We start from the raw sequence: 14,931 nt of genomic DNA, 5'->3' as shown, positions 1-14,931 counted from the left end.
TCGAACTTTTGGCTTTGTTTAGCTTTCTCCAGATATGGCATTCCAAGTTCCATATTGGCGCTTATTGACACACTGTCTCGCTTTGTGTTGGACCCTTAAACACCCGTTCCGCATGTTAATCTTCACTTTCTCTTTGTCAAAAGAGGCTTATAACTCTGTATCTTATTGTTCTCCGTGGCATATCTTGGTTTAGCATTATGATGTAAAATAATTGAAACAACAGAGCGGAATTTGATACAGGAGTGATGATTATTCTCAAACTACTGAGGGATGCAAAGCTGAAGCCGAATAATCAGAATGCTGTAAATGAGTTTTAAATCCTGCTGATTCGCTATGTTCCTCATAGTATGTTCCTCATAATATATTTCCACCACTTGGTTATTTCTTTCACTCCTTCCTTCTCTCTTTATCTTCTTCTCTCCTGCTCTCTTATTGTTTCCTTCTTTGGCACTTCCCTATTCTTTAATCGCTTTAGTCTTGGGTTCATTTCTCTCTTTTCACAATTTCCGCATTTCTGCATCCGTGCACCGGTACAACGCGTAAAACGTAGCGGGCGTTTTTTTCACTATTATGATTTTTTCTCGCCACGCGTTACAACCTTCCCCAGAAAAAAAATCATCGCCAAGGAGTTCAGTATACTTTTCACTCCTTAATCTTGAAACTGTAATTTTAGCTTTATCGACCGTAAATATTTGTGTTTATTACACAGTTCACACGCCAGAATAAACAAGTATGGATAAATTGAATCCAGGCATCCTCATGGATGTGTGTAAAAGTGGAAACTTGCCAGCAGAAATATTCTTGCAAGCACATCAGTCAAAATCAATCTCAGAAAGTCATGGAGAAAGACTGAGGCTGATGCTCAATGATGGCAAGTATATGATCAACGGAGTGTTCAAGCCGAACGAGCAGCAGCCGGCCATCGATAAATTCAAGAGATACTGCGTGTTGAAGATCACACAGTACGAAATAACGCCTACACAAGCAGGAAAGAACTTTCTGGTTGTTGACAGAGCAGAGGTCGTTGAACAGGGTCAAAAACCTCAGAAACAGTTCGAAAATGTGGACAATTACTTCAGACAGCATCCGGAGCAGAACTTTTTCATGAAAAAGCACATGAAGCACCTTGAGAATGCAGGTCAAAGGTCAAAATCGGCATCTCCAGGTGTTGTGTCTTCAACATCGGTGAAATCCGAGACCAAAAACGCCGCTCCAAGCTCATCGAGACCAAAGAAAGCCGAGCCGGACAACTTGTACTCGATCGATCAGCTTTCCCCGTACCAGAATAACTGGACAATCAAGGCAAGAGTGTCCTATAAGAGTGATATGAGAACATGGTCAAATCAGAGAGGTGAGGGTAAACTTTTCAACGTTAACTTCTTGGATGAGACCGGAGAGATCCGGGCCACCGGATTTAACGCCGTTGCAGAGAAGTTCTACGACCTGTTGAAGGAGAATAAAGTGTATTACGTGAGTAAGTGCTCCATGCAGATGGCCAAACCGCAGTATTCGAACTTGAAGCATCAATATGAGCTTCAATTCGACCGTGACACGGTCATTGAGGAGTGCAATGACGATTCCGGGGTGCCAAAGCTACACTTTGACTTCGTTAAACTTGACCAGGTGCAGAATTTGGATAATGGAACCGTCATTGACGTTTTGGGTATCTTGAAAGAGGTCCACGACAAGCAGGAAATCGTTTCTCGGTCCACGGGAAAGCCATTCGACAGGCGGGAGGTCGAAATTGTCGATGATACGCATTTCGCAGTCACAGTTGCACTTTGGAACAAGCATGCACGTGAATTTAACCTTTCAACGGGCACAGTGGTGGCATTTAAAGGTGCAAGGGTGCAGGACTACGGCGGAAAGTCGCTTTCCCTCATTCCTTCGGCCACGATTGTCGCTAATCCGGATATTCCAGAGGCTTACAAGCTCAAGGGCTGGTTTGACTCCAAGGGAAGTAACGACAGTTTTACAGCAGTTAGAGGCCAAGGAGCAACGGCAAATGTGAGTCTAAACAGCAAGGAGTCGATTGAATCGAGAAAAACAATCAAGCAGGTGCAGAGTGAAAAGCTGGGATTCAGCGAAAAGCCAGATTACTTCTCTTTGAAAGCTACAGTTACGTTTGTGAAGACGGACAACTTCTCTTACCCGGCCTGCCAGACTGAGGGATGCAACAGAAAGGTTATTGAGCAGGCAGACGGAACCTGGAGATGCGAAAAATGCAACAAGAGCTTCCCACAGCCCAAACATAGATATATTCTGACGGTATCCGTTGTGGACCAAACAGGCCAACTTTGGATGACACTCTTTGACGATCAGGCTCGTGTTCTTGTAGGATTATCAGCAGAGGAGTTGCTCAAACTTAAGGAGGAGTCTGAGGTGGACAACTCGTTGAAAAACTACGTGAACGAGCATATTGCATTCAACGAGTACTCGTTTAGAGTCCGGGCAAGGCTTGACAGCTATAATGGAATTGACCGTGCCAGGTTTAACGCTGTCGGCTTAGCGCCGGTTGATTATTCCACCGAGGCCGATGCCCTAGTTGATGAGTTCGACAAGTTGAACTTGTAAGGGGAGAAAAATACAAAGAAAAGTACCAAAAAGAAAAAAAAAATATGGATTTTTGACATTTAATTAACATCCGATCTATTACTGTTTTTTAATGATGTAACTACCGCCCCTCGTAATCTATCAACCCGTTCGTCTTAAGCCAGAAGTCTTTGATAAGTCCGTTTGCCGCCCGGGTGCCCCGGGTAACCATAATCTTCTTCACAAACAACTCATACTCACAAATTGCCTTCTGGCCAGACTCAATCCGCTCCGTATTTATTTTTTCTAGCGACTGCATCATCCACTGCTTGGCCAGCATCGGATATTTGGCCACGATGCTCTTTATAATCTCCGTGAAATACGAAATATTCGACCTCTGCGTACTCAGTAAGTACTTAAGCAAGTTGTACATAAGCATGAATCCTAAATCTGTCTCGTTAAACAGTCGGCGAATCACAATTGTGTCATGACGGTTTCCTCTCCTCAAGTAAATCAGCTTTGTCCAAAATAGTTCAAGCGATTGAAGCACAAATCTTTCCTTTGAACGAAGCTCCTGGACGCAAAATGCCAAAATAGCCTGTAGGAGATCCGTGTTGCAAAGGAGCATGGCGGGGCTCGAACCGACGATCGCAGCAAGCATGCCGATTAAAGCCTGGACGACATCGGGATCCGACGAGTCGACTTTCGACTGGAACCCGCCCCAGATCTGCTCAAGAGTCTGGCCCACGTACTCAGCGCTCATATTCCGGTGGTTCGCCCGCACCACCTTGCCGTAGAGATCGTACAAAAGCGGCAACGTATCGAAAGTCTTCAATGTGGAGATTTTGACACTGATAAACTGTGTAATCACCTCAGGTGGAAACACAAACGGACCTGGCATGCTTTCTGTCAATCCACTCTTGAAAATCGCCTCGATCTCCTCTGCAACCTTCAAGTTATCCGACAGCTGCGAGCTGACCATCGCAAAATTCTTCACAATCTGCAAAATTTGCGAGTGAATCCGCAACGGATCCTCCGTCCAGTACTTAGACACCATTTCCAACTCTTTTGCATCTGTATAAACGTCTTCCGGGGCATCCGGAAGCTGCATTCCACGTCCAATAGCACTCACACAGCTGATCATGCTGATCAAGTACTCTTTTGCCTGATCCTGCTGCTCCTTTGGCAAGCTATCGAGTCTTGCAAGCATATCCGAAGAGTGCTTTAGGAGCAATTCAAACAGCCGATGCAAATACTCACCCTGAATCTGCGGGTCCCTTACACCTTGAATAATCGAGCTGTACGAGTTTATGATCCGCTCACGTGTAATCGAATCCACTGCCACGTTTTCGATCATCTCAGTCACGATACTTTTGAAGTTTGGTAGTGTCTCTTGGAGAGAAAGTCTGCAGCTATCGCATATTTCAGCAATGGCCCGCGAACTGATGAGTTCGTAAGTCGGCGAATTCATCATGTTGTCAAACAAGAAGTTCAATATCGCCGGCAAGCATGTTAGGCCCTGCTCTGTGCCATAAAACCAGCTTACAGAGGCCACAAACCGAATTGTCGTGTATATAAAGTACTGGAAACTGCCGCGGACCCTGTAACTGGTCACCAACTGCAACATCCCCGAGTCAAACAACCGGTAAACGTCTTCTGTAACATCTTTGGGGGCATTCTCCTCGCTGAAATCCTCGCTTATCGCATTGATCAAGTATAGAGACGCCTCTATATCGTTAAGCACCGCATTTTCATTTCCCTGCTGCACCTGAGAGCTTCTAAACTCATCCACCGCATACAAAACGTTGCTGCTCAAGTTGTGGTATAACCCGCTCCGCACTATTGGGTATACTGCCTCAAAAAGATCGCCAACATCTCTCCTAAACACCCTGAATTCCTCCTCATACCCCTTGATCTCGTTCTCGTCCACCGGAATGTGTATTTTCCGCCAGTATATTTGCCCAACACCGTTCAATAGAGTCCTACTCTTCTCATTGAATACAGAAAGCTTAGCCGCATCCTCATTAAGTAAAGCTTTAAACCTCTCCGTGTCCTCAGTTAACGTGTCCACCATTTGCATCCAGAACTCAATAAAATCCGATGATATTGTTTCTTCGGCAACTGGCAAACCTGGAAAATCAGTTAATTTGAGCAAAAACTCAAAGATACCACTGCTATCATCATTTGCGATCTGCATTGCGAGCTGTGTCATATCACACTCTAGCAATAGAATTGTCAGCCTCGCAAATTGGTCCGAAACCTCGGGCATCAGACCCAACAAATGTCTGCCCCATGTGCCAAAAATAAGCGCTTTCATCTCGTTCTTGATGTCTGCCACAAAAAATGTGCTGTTGATATCTAAAGCTTCCACTAAACTATCCATAATTCTTTCTGGGACCTCTGTTTTCCATGGAATCGGTTCATTTGACATCCGCTCGACCGCAATCCGTAGTAATGGCTTCATTTTGTATCTTGCAGTCGAGTCAAATTCTGCCTTTGATGCGTAAGAAACCCACGAATTGAAACATGGGAGCCAAATGCCCCATATTTGGTCATTACTTGAGTTATTTTCAGCAAGTATGCTTCTGATCGCATTCTCCGTAGTCGCAAAAAGCCTCTCATGCACTCTGGTGTGAAGTTCTGATCGGTCCGCGTGCGAAACATCTCTTTTTGTGAGTTCCTCGACTATTATCTGCGAAAAAGTGAATAATGTACCTATCAAAGTTGGTGAGCTATTCTGTATAAACTGTACCAGCGTGTCATTGTTGCAATCGCCGCTATTTAAATTGCCGAATCTCACGATTGGCCGACCCGATATGGCGCTTAACATAAAATCATCCAACGGATTTGTCCATTCTCGAAAACTCACAGTATAAATAAGCGCCAGATTAGAAAGCATCTTCTTGATCACAAAAGCTCCATGGTTTGTCACATTCTCATCCTCAAAAAGTTCCCATAGCTGCTGCATGAGATTTTTAGTCAGTTCTTGTACTTTGGTTCCGGTTCTCTGATCATCTTGTAAAATTTTTGGAAGGATCAAATTGAGATTTACAGTGTATGTTAAGGCACCAAAAAACTTGCAATTAAGAGATGGTTGTTTAAGGAGCTCTCCTGCAATCTTCCACCCATCAGGACATCGTTGTATGTTCTGGAGTGTCTTTTGTGCCCTGCCTATTGTTTCTGGAGTATTCCCCGGTGAGTATAATAGTTCGACTAGCTGTTTTTATTGAAATGGTGGTTAGCAATTAGTTTCGAATATCGATACATGAAATTTTGAGCAATATCATACATTCCGGACTTACTTCCACTACCTGCCCTATTGAAGGCGAAGACATGTCTTTGTACCAATCAGCGTTCGTGTTCGTGCGCTTTTGTTGTCATCATATCAGAAGAAATTTGTGTACATAAGGAAAGTAAATTTACAAGAACTAAAGTGAAAGTTATTCCCGGCTCACAAAATTCATCGGTCACGTGATCTGATCTGAAAATAACGCAGCCCATCTCACTTTACTTCTATCAGATGTATGATGGGAGGTTAGAATTTTAAAGAGAGATCCTAGTTCAAAGAAAGTTTGAACGAAAGATTGACGGCAAAAAATAAAATGCACCCAGATAAACGATTCTACAGTATACAAAGTCATAACACTACAAAAAATAGGTATAAAAAGTGGTCGGCGTATCCAATGGTCATTACCATTAAGGCATAAAAAATACCTCAAAGGAAAATAACTTGTCAGACTGCCATTTGCGCCCACCCAAAGAAGTCCCTCCCGAAAGAGTACACAACAAGGGTAGAGATCATCGCTCCTTTCATTTAAGTTAAACATAAATGCAAAACCACGTCGAAAGGAATAGACTTATAGATTGCAGATGGCCAGACCACTAAGGATCGCAGCCAAACTAAATAATAAATCATTCTCACTCTAGGGCACAAAGGTATCATCCTCATCAACCAAGTTGGATTCAGTGGCTCTTTAGAAGAGTCAAAGAGAGACGATTCCTATAGAAATGATCCTATGGAGTACGTCGACGGGGAAAGGAGAAAATCTAAATGAGGTGAAAGTTTGAGAGATGAGAGGGGAATTTTCTGGCCTTTTATAGATGAGCAGAAGGGAAATATAATTTTCATATTCGAGAAAAAAATTTTCTTCTCTATTGTTGTACAACAAAAGCAGGGTTAGGGGAGAAAATGTGGTCAGAAGAGAAGAAAGAAGAACTACTAGAAGCGAATTTACGTGGTGTATGGTTGTGCTGGATGAATGTTTGAACTTTTTTTTTTGAGTTTTTCTCGCTTATAAATTCTTTGGTTCTTATCACTTCTCGGCATGTTCTATTTTTTTAGTGCCTGGGGTTTATCTATACCCAGAGTTGGCATCTATGCATAAATACATTTTAGCACTTATGCCTATGACTGGAAGTCTTGTGAAATTTGTGAAATTATGTTGAATTTTGTCAAATCACGTTGTATTTTATTGCACTTTATCAAATTACGTCGCATTTTATGCCTGTGAATCGTATTTTGTACGCGGATATAAGTATGTTGCATGTATTTTGTCTCATAAGTAAGTATGTTCGTATGTATTATGTACATACCCAATGTACGAAAACTAATCCTGTGAATTTCCATAGTGCGCACCTTTTTTTTTTTTTTTTTTCATTATGTGGGCCTCGCATACTCTTCCTCGTTTTTTCTCCATACATCTATCTTTCTTTTTCAAGCATCCTTTTTGGCCTTTCCTTCAGCATCATTCCCTCCTGTTTCACACTGCAAAATCTGCAAAATCTCAATCAAAATATCACTTTTCACACATTCATCACTTCATAGCCAATCACACACAAGCTACCATCAGGCTTATAAGCATTAGGGCACAGATATACATTTTATCGCAAGAATATTAAAAGCCAACTCAAATTGTTCGTCCGTCTCCTCAAAATGTCCCACAAGGTGAATAACAAGCCTTCGATGTTCTCGTTGATTTCCTCAAACGGCACACCGGGGGCAACCACCATTCGGCAAGCTAATGCTGGCCATCGTTATGTCTCACGTACAGTTTCCAGACCTGGATATTATTCTCCGGGTCTCCTATCAAGACCAAATAGGCGGTCCTCGGTTTATTTGAGGCGGATGACCATCAACCGGAACGAGGCCCGTGCAATGAAGGGCTATTTTTCCGAGTGTGCCTCCATGAGCACTTCCGAAAATGGTTCCATGCATGAAAGTTCTCCCTTGGGCCAATCACAAGCCTCTCCTGCACCTGCAGCTGCCCCGGATCCTTCCAAAATTTCCCTAACTGGATGCCCTGAAGAGACTTCCAGGGAGGTTACCCCTTTTGGTCGCGATCCCGCTCAAAATAGCCCCCTTGGTTCCCCTTCCAGGAACCCACACCTCAGAAATCCATTCAGTCCTTCGAGAAATGTGGAAAACTCCGAAGTTAACACTTCCCTCCGCTTGCAGCGCCTGCGTGAGGAAATGGCACACAACGATCTCTGTGCTTACGTAATTCCGTCAGAGGACGCCCACCAATCAGAGTACACGTCTCCTGTTGACCAGCGAAGAGCATTCATTAGCGGATTCAGCGGTTCCGCAGGTGTTGCCGTGGTTACCCGGGATCTCTCGTGTATGAATGACGTTCCAGAAGGTTCCTGTGCACTTTCAACCGATGGGCGTTACTTCACGCAGGCATCGCATGAGTTGGACTACAATTGGCGTCTATTGAGACAAGGAGTCAAAGATGAGCCTACGTGGCAAGAATGGGTGATTACAGATGCGATTCAGCAGTCTTTGGACACGGGGAAGGTGGCCAAGATTGGGTTTGATCCAAAGCTAGTTACTTATGGTGAAATACAGGGCATCAAGAAGCTTTGTGGGGAGCTTGTAGAGTCCAGAAGAGCATCCACCGGCAAAAAAATAGATGTGGAGGTTGTGGCAGTGAGAGAAAACCTCGTGGATGCCATTTGGAACGATTTCGAGATCAAGCCCGAGCGTGAGTTTAAACCTGTGCTTCAATTACCGCCGAAATATTCCGGAGAACCAACAAACTGTAAGATCAACCGGATGAGAGAGAAGTACTTCCTCAAATATGGATGCAACATGTTGATTTTGAACGCCCTGGACGAGATATGCTATCTTCTCAACATGCGGGGTGACGATATTGAGTACAACCCGCTTTTCTACAGTTACTTGATCGTCAGAGAGAACTCTATATCGCTATACACGGAAAAACCAGAGAGGTTTAAGAAGTACCAAGACTACTTGGAGATGACAAACTGCGAGCTCAAGGGTTATGATGATATATGGGTGGACATCAGGAAGGCAAGTGGTGAATTATTTGAGAATCACCAGCGGATACTTATCACGAAGGCTGCCTCCTGGAGAATGGTGAATTGCATACTGGCGAAAAACTTTGTAGTGGCCCCAAACTCGCCCGTTCAGGAAATGAAGGAAGTTAAGAACATGACGGAGCTTTCTGGCCAAAGAAGATCCCAGATCAAGGATGGTTTTGCACTCATCAGGTATTTCTCGTGGCTGGAAAAGAAGTTGACCAAAGATCACGAGTTTATTAACGAGTATGAGGCTGGACTTCAGCTTTTGGAGTACAGAAAGCAGTTGGAGAATTTCCGCGGCCTCTCGTTTGAAACTATTTCTTCCACCGGAAGTAACGGTGCCATCATACATTACGCACCGAAAAAAGATGACTGTGCCATTATCAATCCAAACAAATTGTACTTGTGTGATTCCGGTTCCCAATTCCTTGAAGGCACCACAGATACAACAAGAACGCTTCATTTTGGAACTCCGACTGAGGAAGAGCGTGTAAACTACACGTTGGTGTTGAAAGGACAAATTGCACTTGCTGAGCTCAAGTTCCCAGAAGGATTGACCGGGTTCCAAATAGACTGTATAGCCAGGCAGTTTTTGTGGCAACATGGTCTTGATTATGCACACGGAACAGGTCATGGTGTCGATAGTTACGGACCTGTCCATTCCATGGGTGTCGGTATAGGCTTTAGACCATACTGTAACGATAATGTTGTCCGTGCAGGCCATCTTATTTCAGATGAACCCGGATATTACAAGCCTGATGCTTACGGAATACGGCTAGAGAACATGGTTATCTGTCAGTACGATCCTGAGCAGCAAAGTACTTTCAATGGAAAGAGATTCTTGCGGTTTGAGACTGTTACCCGAGTTCCTTACTGTAGAAGATTGATTAAGGTCTCAATGTTGACCGAAAACGAAAAGGTGTGGATCAACAAGTTCCACAAGGAGATCTGGGATTTGTACCACTCCAAATTTTCTAAACGTTGCTGGGAGTATGAATGGTTGAAACGCGAGACGAGTCCTTTATAAATTATGAATAAATGATGAGGTAATTCTTCCCTTTAGGTAAATATAGTATTTCTGTATGTTTCTTGTGGGTAAGGAGGAGTGGGTAGAGAAGAAAATAATGAAACATGTGACTGAATTTGAAATTTAGGAGTGAATACCGAAGTACATTTTTTTTTTTAGGAACAACATATATTGCCTAAGACCTTTTCTGTTGAGCAAAATAATAATACCTAAGAACTATAGCAACAACTTATAAATAAATGATGTTAAAGGTGCCCTCGGTAAGTCCACTGAAAGTGCACCGAATACACATTCCCGGTATGCACACACAACAAAATAAGATGTCGCATCACATCCCAATTCGCGACGTACGAAATTTCCTTTTTCTACATCAATTTAACCTCATCATGTCATTTAAGTGATAATAAATAGAAAAGATATACAACTATACGAGAAGACAATCAGACCATGAATGACTCACCGCATCCACATGATCCCTTGCTGTTAGGATTCTTGAACACAAACTTGGACTCCAACTTATTATCAACCCAGTCCATCTGCGATCCAATCACAGAAAACAACGCTTTGGAGTCCACAAGGATCTTCACACCATCTTGATTCACTTCCTCATCAAACTTTTCAGGGCCACTTACATATTCGAGGTGATATGTCAAACCAGAACAACCTCTGTTTTTCACAGACACCCGTATCATTTTAGGCTCTGGGAGATTCATTAATCTTTTCAAATGCAGAATAGCGTTAGGTGTTAACGTCAGAACAGCTTTCAATGGTCTCAATTTTCTTCTTCTGTGATGCCTCTTAAGCCTCCTTCTACCATCTCTTGCACTCTTCCCAGAAGCTTCAGCAATTCTTTGATTTTGTTCTTCTTGTTGCCTTTTAGACTCATCCGCCTGTTTCGCCAACACTTCCTTATCTGGCATGTTGTGTTTCGACCATTTTTTAGGAGCAGCATCTGCATTTTCTTCCAATCCTTCATCCATGTTTGCATTCATAAACTCAGAGGAATCATGCTGCTTGGAACCTTGCAGTTGGGTGAATAAATGTCGAATATTTTGTGACGAATACAATCTTGTTGAAAGTACCACAGAACCAGACAGAACCAAAGGAGATCTGTAGTTATATCCGATTTTGGGAATACTCATGTTAAAATGCTTCAAACATGGTCTCAACGTTTTTCTCACTGTAAGCTTAAAGGGTGTCATATTGGCAGAAGTAATGAATTCCAAGCTTATTGATTAACAAATCAGCAATAAAAGAGAAAAGATGCAAAGTAGGTGAAAGAAATATTTGGCAATAGGGGTGATATCACTGGATCTAACTGTGTAAAAAGAGGAATTAGCTTTAATTCTTGACGATAATTATCTAAATCAAGTGATCATCCACAAGTTTCAAATGGCGCAAGCTAACTAAGAACGCAAAATACTAACAATCGTATTAAATGTGTGTATGCCGAAGATGTTCACTTAGACTAAGAAGTAAATTGTGAATATATTTAATTGCAATGCTGTTTTCAAAGCTAATGTTTGTAAAAGGTAGTAATACACTCAAAACTGGAAAGTTGATGAAACCCCGTATTTTATATAAATAATTTATTGCACCTCTATTATGTTCACCTTTTTTTTTCTTGCCTTATTATTACATTTTTAATATCCGCCATACAGATCCATATAAATTCATTTTTTTCGCTTAATATGCAAAATTTTTATTTTTTTTTTGGGTACTCGATGTTTTCCGTGGGTCGCATTTTATGAGACCGAAATGCGGACAACTTGAATTCTTGGGAATTGGCGCTAATTTCTCCGCACATTCTTACACCTACGAGGATTTTTTTAACATGCTGACGAATTTCTCCAACCCTATTGGTTACAAGTTTACTATGCAGTCGATCGACGTATAACGTCAGAACATGGGGCTCGAATGCGCCAAAATTTATACGCAAACAAAATTAAATACTTTTCTCTTAGTGCCAGTCATTTTCCTTTGTATGTTTTTTTTTTTTACCCCACATTAGCAATTTTAGCAAGGAGAGTGGGGAAACAGATATCATGTCTAGCACTGATGGGCAAGTTTTCGGGGTATTAGGATTATAGTTGACAGATGAACCACATGCATATTTTCATATTATTTACGTGAACTAGTTGATTAAATGTTATTGAATCGAAAACTTAAACATATAAAGTCATGTAATTATCGTCGACAGGATATATCCTAATCTTAAGTTGAATCTCTATGCTTCAAAAAAAAAAAATCCCAAGTTCCTGAATTAACATAAGCATTTCAAAATGCCGACATTGTCAATCCTGAATCCTTACTATATGGATATCAAGAAAAGAAAGATAGTACTGCATCTAACCAGGGCATACACAAATTTATTAAGAAGATTTGGACTTAACATTTACTCCAAGCCAATTGTATTGTTGGTATCGGCACTTTTTTCCTCGGCGTCTATTTTTTCGTGCTACCAGATTATTCGGATAATATTTAAGCTTCAAGGATTTTTGAGAAGAAGACAAAGAAAAAATAATTACAATCCATTGGAGTCGTCAGAAAGTCTCAGGGCAGATTTCTACGGTAAAGAGAGATACCACCGAAGACATAGAGTGATTTTTGTGCCGTACAAGAACAGGCATCTAGAAGTTTGTCTAAATCCAACAAACTATGACAGGTATGAACACGACAGGTTGATTTTTAAGAAATTTATGAAGGAGCATGAGTCAATTTCCGAACCAGGAAAGCGCCCATCAAGCTTGATGATAGAGTCTAAGTTTCTCACCAAATTGTATATTATTTGGAAGCACATACTTGTTCCCCAAGTATTTCATAAGAATACATATCTTCTCCTAACACATATTGCATTCTTGATAACGAGAACGTGGATGACATTGTTAGTGACGAAGTTAGACGGTCAGATAATGAAGGACTTGATTGGGTTCAAGATAAAGTTTTTCTTCAGAGATATCCTATATTGGTTTTTGTTTGCAATACCAGCCTCATACGTTAATGCTGCAATCAAGTATCTAACTAAAAGATTAGCGCTTAATTTCAGGACAAACCTAGTGAGATACTGCCATGATATTTATGTAAACCCACGGGTTGCTTATTACAAACTCCAGTACAACTACAACAAGCTTCCTGAATACGAGCTGTCTTATAAGACTGTTGACCAGAACATCGTGGAGGATATTTCGAAGTTTTCAAGTTCACTTACATCACTTTTTTCAAGTCTTGGAAAACCAGCCATCGATTTAGTGTTCTTTGCCATATATCTCAGAGATAATATTGGAACACCATCAATAATCGCCATTCTAGCCAACTATTTGATCACAGGACTGCTGCTTAAACAGAAATCACCAAACTTCAATAGAATGTGGAAGAAGCGCACGCAACTTGAAGGAATATACTATAACTATAACTTGAATCTCGTGACAAATGCCGAAGAAATCTCGTTTTATAAGGGGGTCCGGTTCGAGAAATCAAAAGTACTTGGCATATTTAGGGATCTTTCCGACCAGATTAAGCTGGAAATAAGCCAAAGGTTTGGCTACCAGCTTTTCGAGGACTATGTGTTGAAATCAGTGTGGCCAGCACTAGGATATTTCTTTGCAGGTCTTCCGATATTGTTCAGCTCGGAAAAAAGTGGCTATTTAACTGACAGCACTTCAAATATGAAGTCTTTCATAGTGAACAAGCGGCTTATCCTCAGTATGGCAGACGCGGGATCACGCTTAATGTACTCAGTTAAGGATATCAGTGGTCTCAGTGGGGTTACAGACATCGTTTTCACCCTTTTGGTGAATCTCCACCAGGTGCATGATGTACACTTTCAGTACGGATTGACAAATTCGCAAGGGAACGGATTCACTTCGAATTATAAGATCCACTCCTATGTTTCACAGAGTCAACTTGCCAACGGAAATACAGAGGCGAATACTGCAAATAATGGAATAAACGGTACAATTCAGTATTCGTACCCTGGACTTCGCATGGAGAAGTCTCCAGTTATTATTCCTTCACCTGCAGGAATCAAGGGAAGACTTTTGCTCAACAACATCACTTTCAACATCTCCAAAGGCCAGAATCTTCTCATTTTGGGCAAGAATGGAGTCGGAAAGACGGCTATAATTCGCATAATCAGTGAATTATGGCCGCTATACTCCGGCTTGCTCTCAAAACCAGACAGTAATGATATCTATTACGTTTCCCAGAGACCGTATTTCATTGATGGAACTTTCAGAGACCAGATTATCTATCCATTGAACTACAGCCAAATGCTTCGCAAAGGATATACTGACGATGTCTTGATTGGCTACTTAAATGAGGTTGGTCTAGGATATTTGCTTGAGAGATTTGGTTCGCTTGACTTCAAGCCAGGTCTCAGTGATTTAAACAATGTCGCAAGCGGTAATTCCAATAGTAGCAATCGGCAACAAGACCCAGACGTTATCGAAGAGATTGCAATAAACGGCAAGGTTGTTCAGGTTCACGATAGTTATGTTCCGGGTCCTCTGGATGGAAGAAAAACATGGTTTTCTCTTTTAAGCGGAGGAGAAAGACAAAAATTGATATTTGCAAGAATCATTTTCCACCACAAGCAGCTAATTGTGATGGACGAGCCGACAAGTGCCGTTTCATATGATTATGAAGAGTCTCTATTCTCATCTTTGGAGAGCAGGAAACTTACATTTATCACAATCTCAAACAGAAGGTCCTTGCTGAAGCATCACAACTTTCTACTTGAGCTTCAACAGGATGGGCATGCAAAGTTCAGCAAGATAGATGAAGAGTACCTAAAGCATTTTGAGAATACACAGAGTGAGATCAAGTATCTTGAGGCTGAATTGAGGAATATGGATAAGTTAAAGAAACGTGAAATCGAGTTGCAGAAACTTTTGGATGGCTATGAGTGGCCGCAGGAAGAAAAGAGCTCTAAGCAGATTGCATCAAACTGCTAAGTGATAACGACAAACAATTTTCAACATGATGAACTTACGCTTTTAATGAAAGCACTTTCCCAAAGTTATATTTGATGCTGATGTGCAGTTTTCTGC

General features: G+C 41.7%; 4 protein-coding genes across 4 annotated transcripts; 2 read left to right on the top strand and 2 right to left on the bottom strand.

Moving 5' to 3' along the window:
* Positions 1-2,674: 2,674 nt before the first annotated feature.
* BRETT_001405 (uncharacterized protein) lies at positions 2,675-5,867 on the bottom strand (the record flags this gene model as incomplete). The annotated part of the gene is made up of 2 exons (XM_041279958.1): positions 2,675-5,749; positions 5,835-5,867. 2 exons carry the CDS (start codon positions 5,865-5,867, stop codon positions 2,675-2,677), a joined length of 3,108 nt encoding a protein of 1,035 aa, XP_041138172.1.
* Positions 5,868-7,465: 1,598 nt separating this feature from the next.
* On the top strand, positions 7,466-9,883 carry BRETT_001404 (uncharacterized protein; the record flags this gene model as incomplete). The annotated part of the gene is made up of 1 exon (XM_041279957.1): positions 7,466-9,883. One exon carries the CDS (start codon positions 7,466-7,468, stop codon positions 9,881-9,883), a length of 2,418 nt encoding a protein of 805 aa, XP_041138171.1.
* Positions 9,884-10,323: 440 nt separating this feature from the next.
* On the bottom strand, positions 10,324-11,085 carry BRETT_001403 (uncharacterized protein; the record flags this gene model as incomplete). The annotated part of the gene is made up of 1 exon (XM_041279956.1): positions 10,324-11,085. One exon carries the CDS (start codon positions 11,083-11,085, stop codon positions 10,324-10,326), a length of 762 nt encoding a protein of 253 aa, XP_041138170.1.
* Positions 11,086-12,165: 1,080 nt separating this feature from the next.
* Positions 12,166-14,835, top strand: BRETT_001402 (uncharacterized protein; the record flags this gene model as incomplete). Its single annotated transcript, XM_041279955.1, has 1 exon — positions 12,166-14,835. The coding sequence occupies one exon, from the start codon at positions 12,166-12,168 to the stop codon at positions 14,833-14,835; it is 2,670 nt and encodes an 889-aa protein (XP_041138169.1).
* Between the last annotated feature and the right edge of the window lie 96 nt (positions 14,836-14,931).

Source organism: Brettanomyces bruxellensis, chromosome 8, assembly GCF_011074885.1.
Source record: "Brettanomyces bruxellensis chromosome 8, complete sequence".
NCBI lineage: Eukaryota > Fungi > Ascomycota > Pichiomycetes > Pichiales > Pichiaceae > Brettanomyces > Brettanomyces bruxellensis.
Note: the sequence above shows the minus strand (reverse complement) of the source record. Positions and strands in the feature narration are given on the sequence as shown.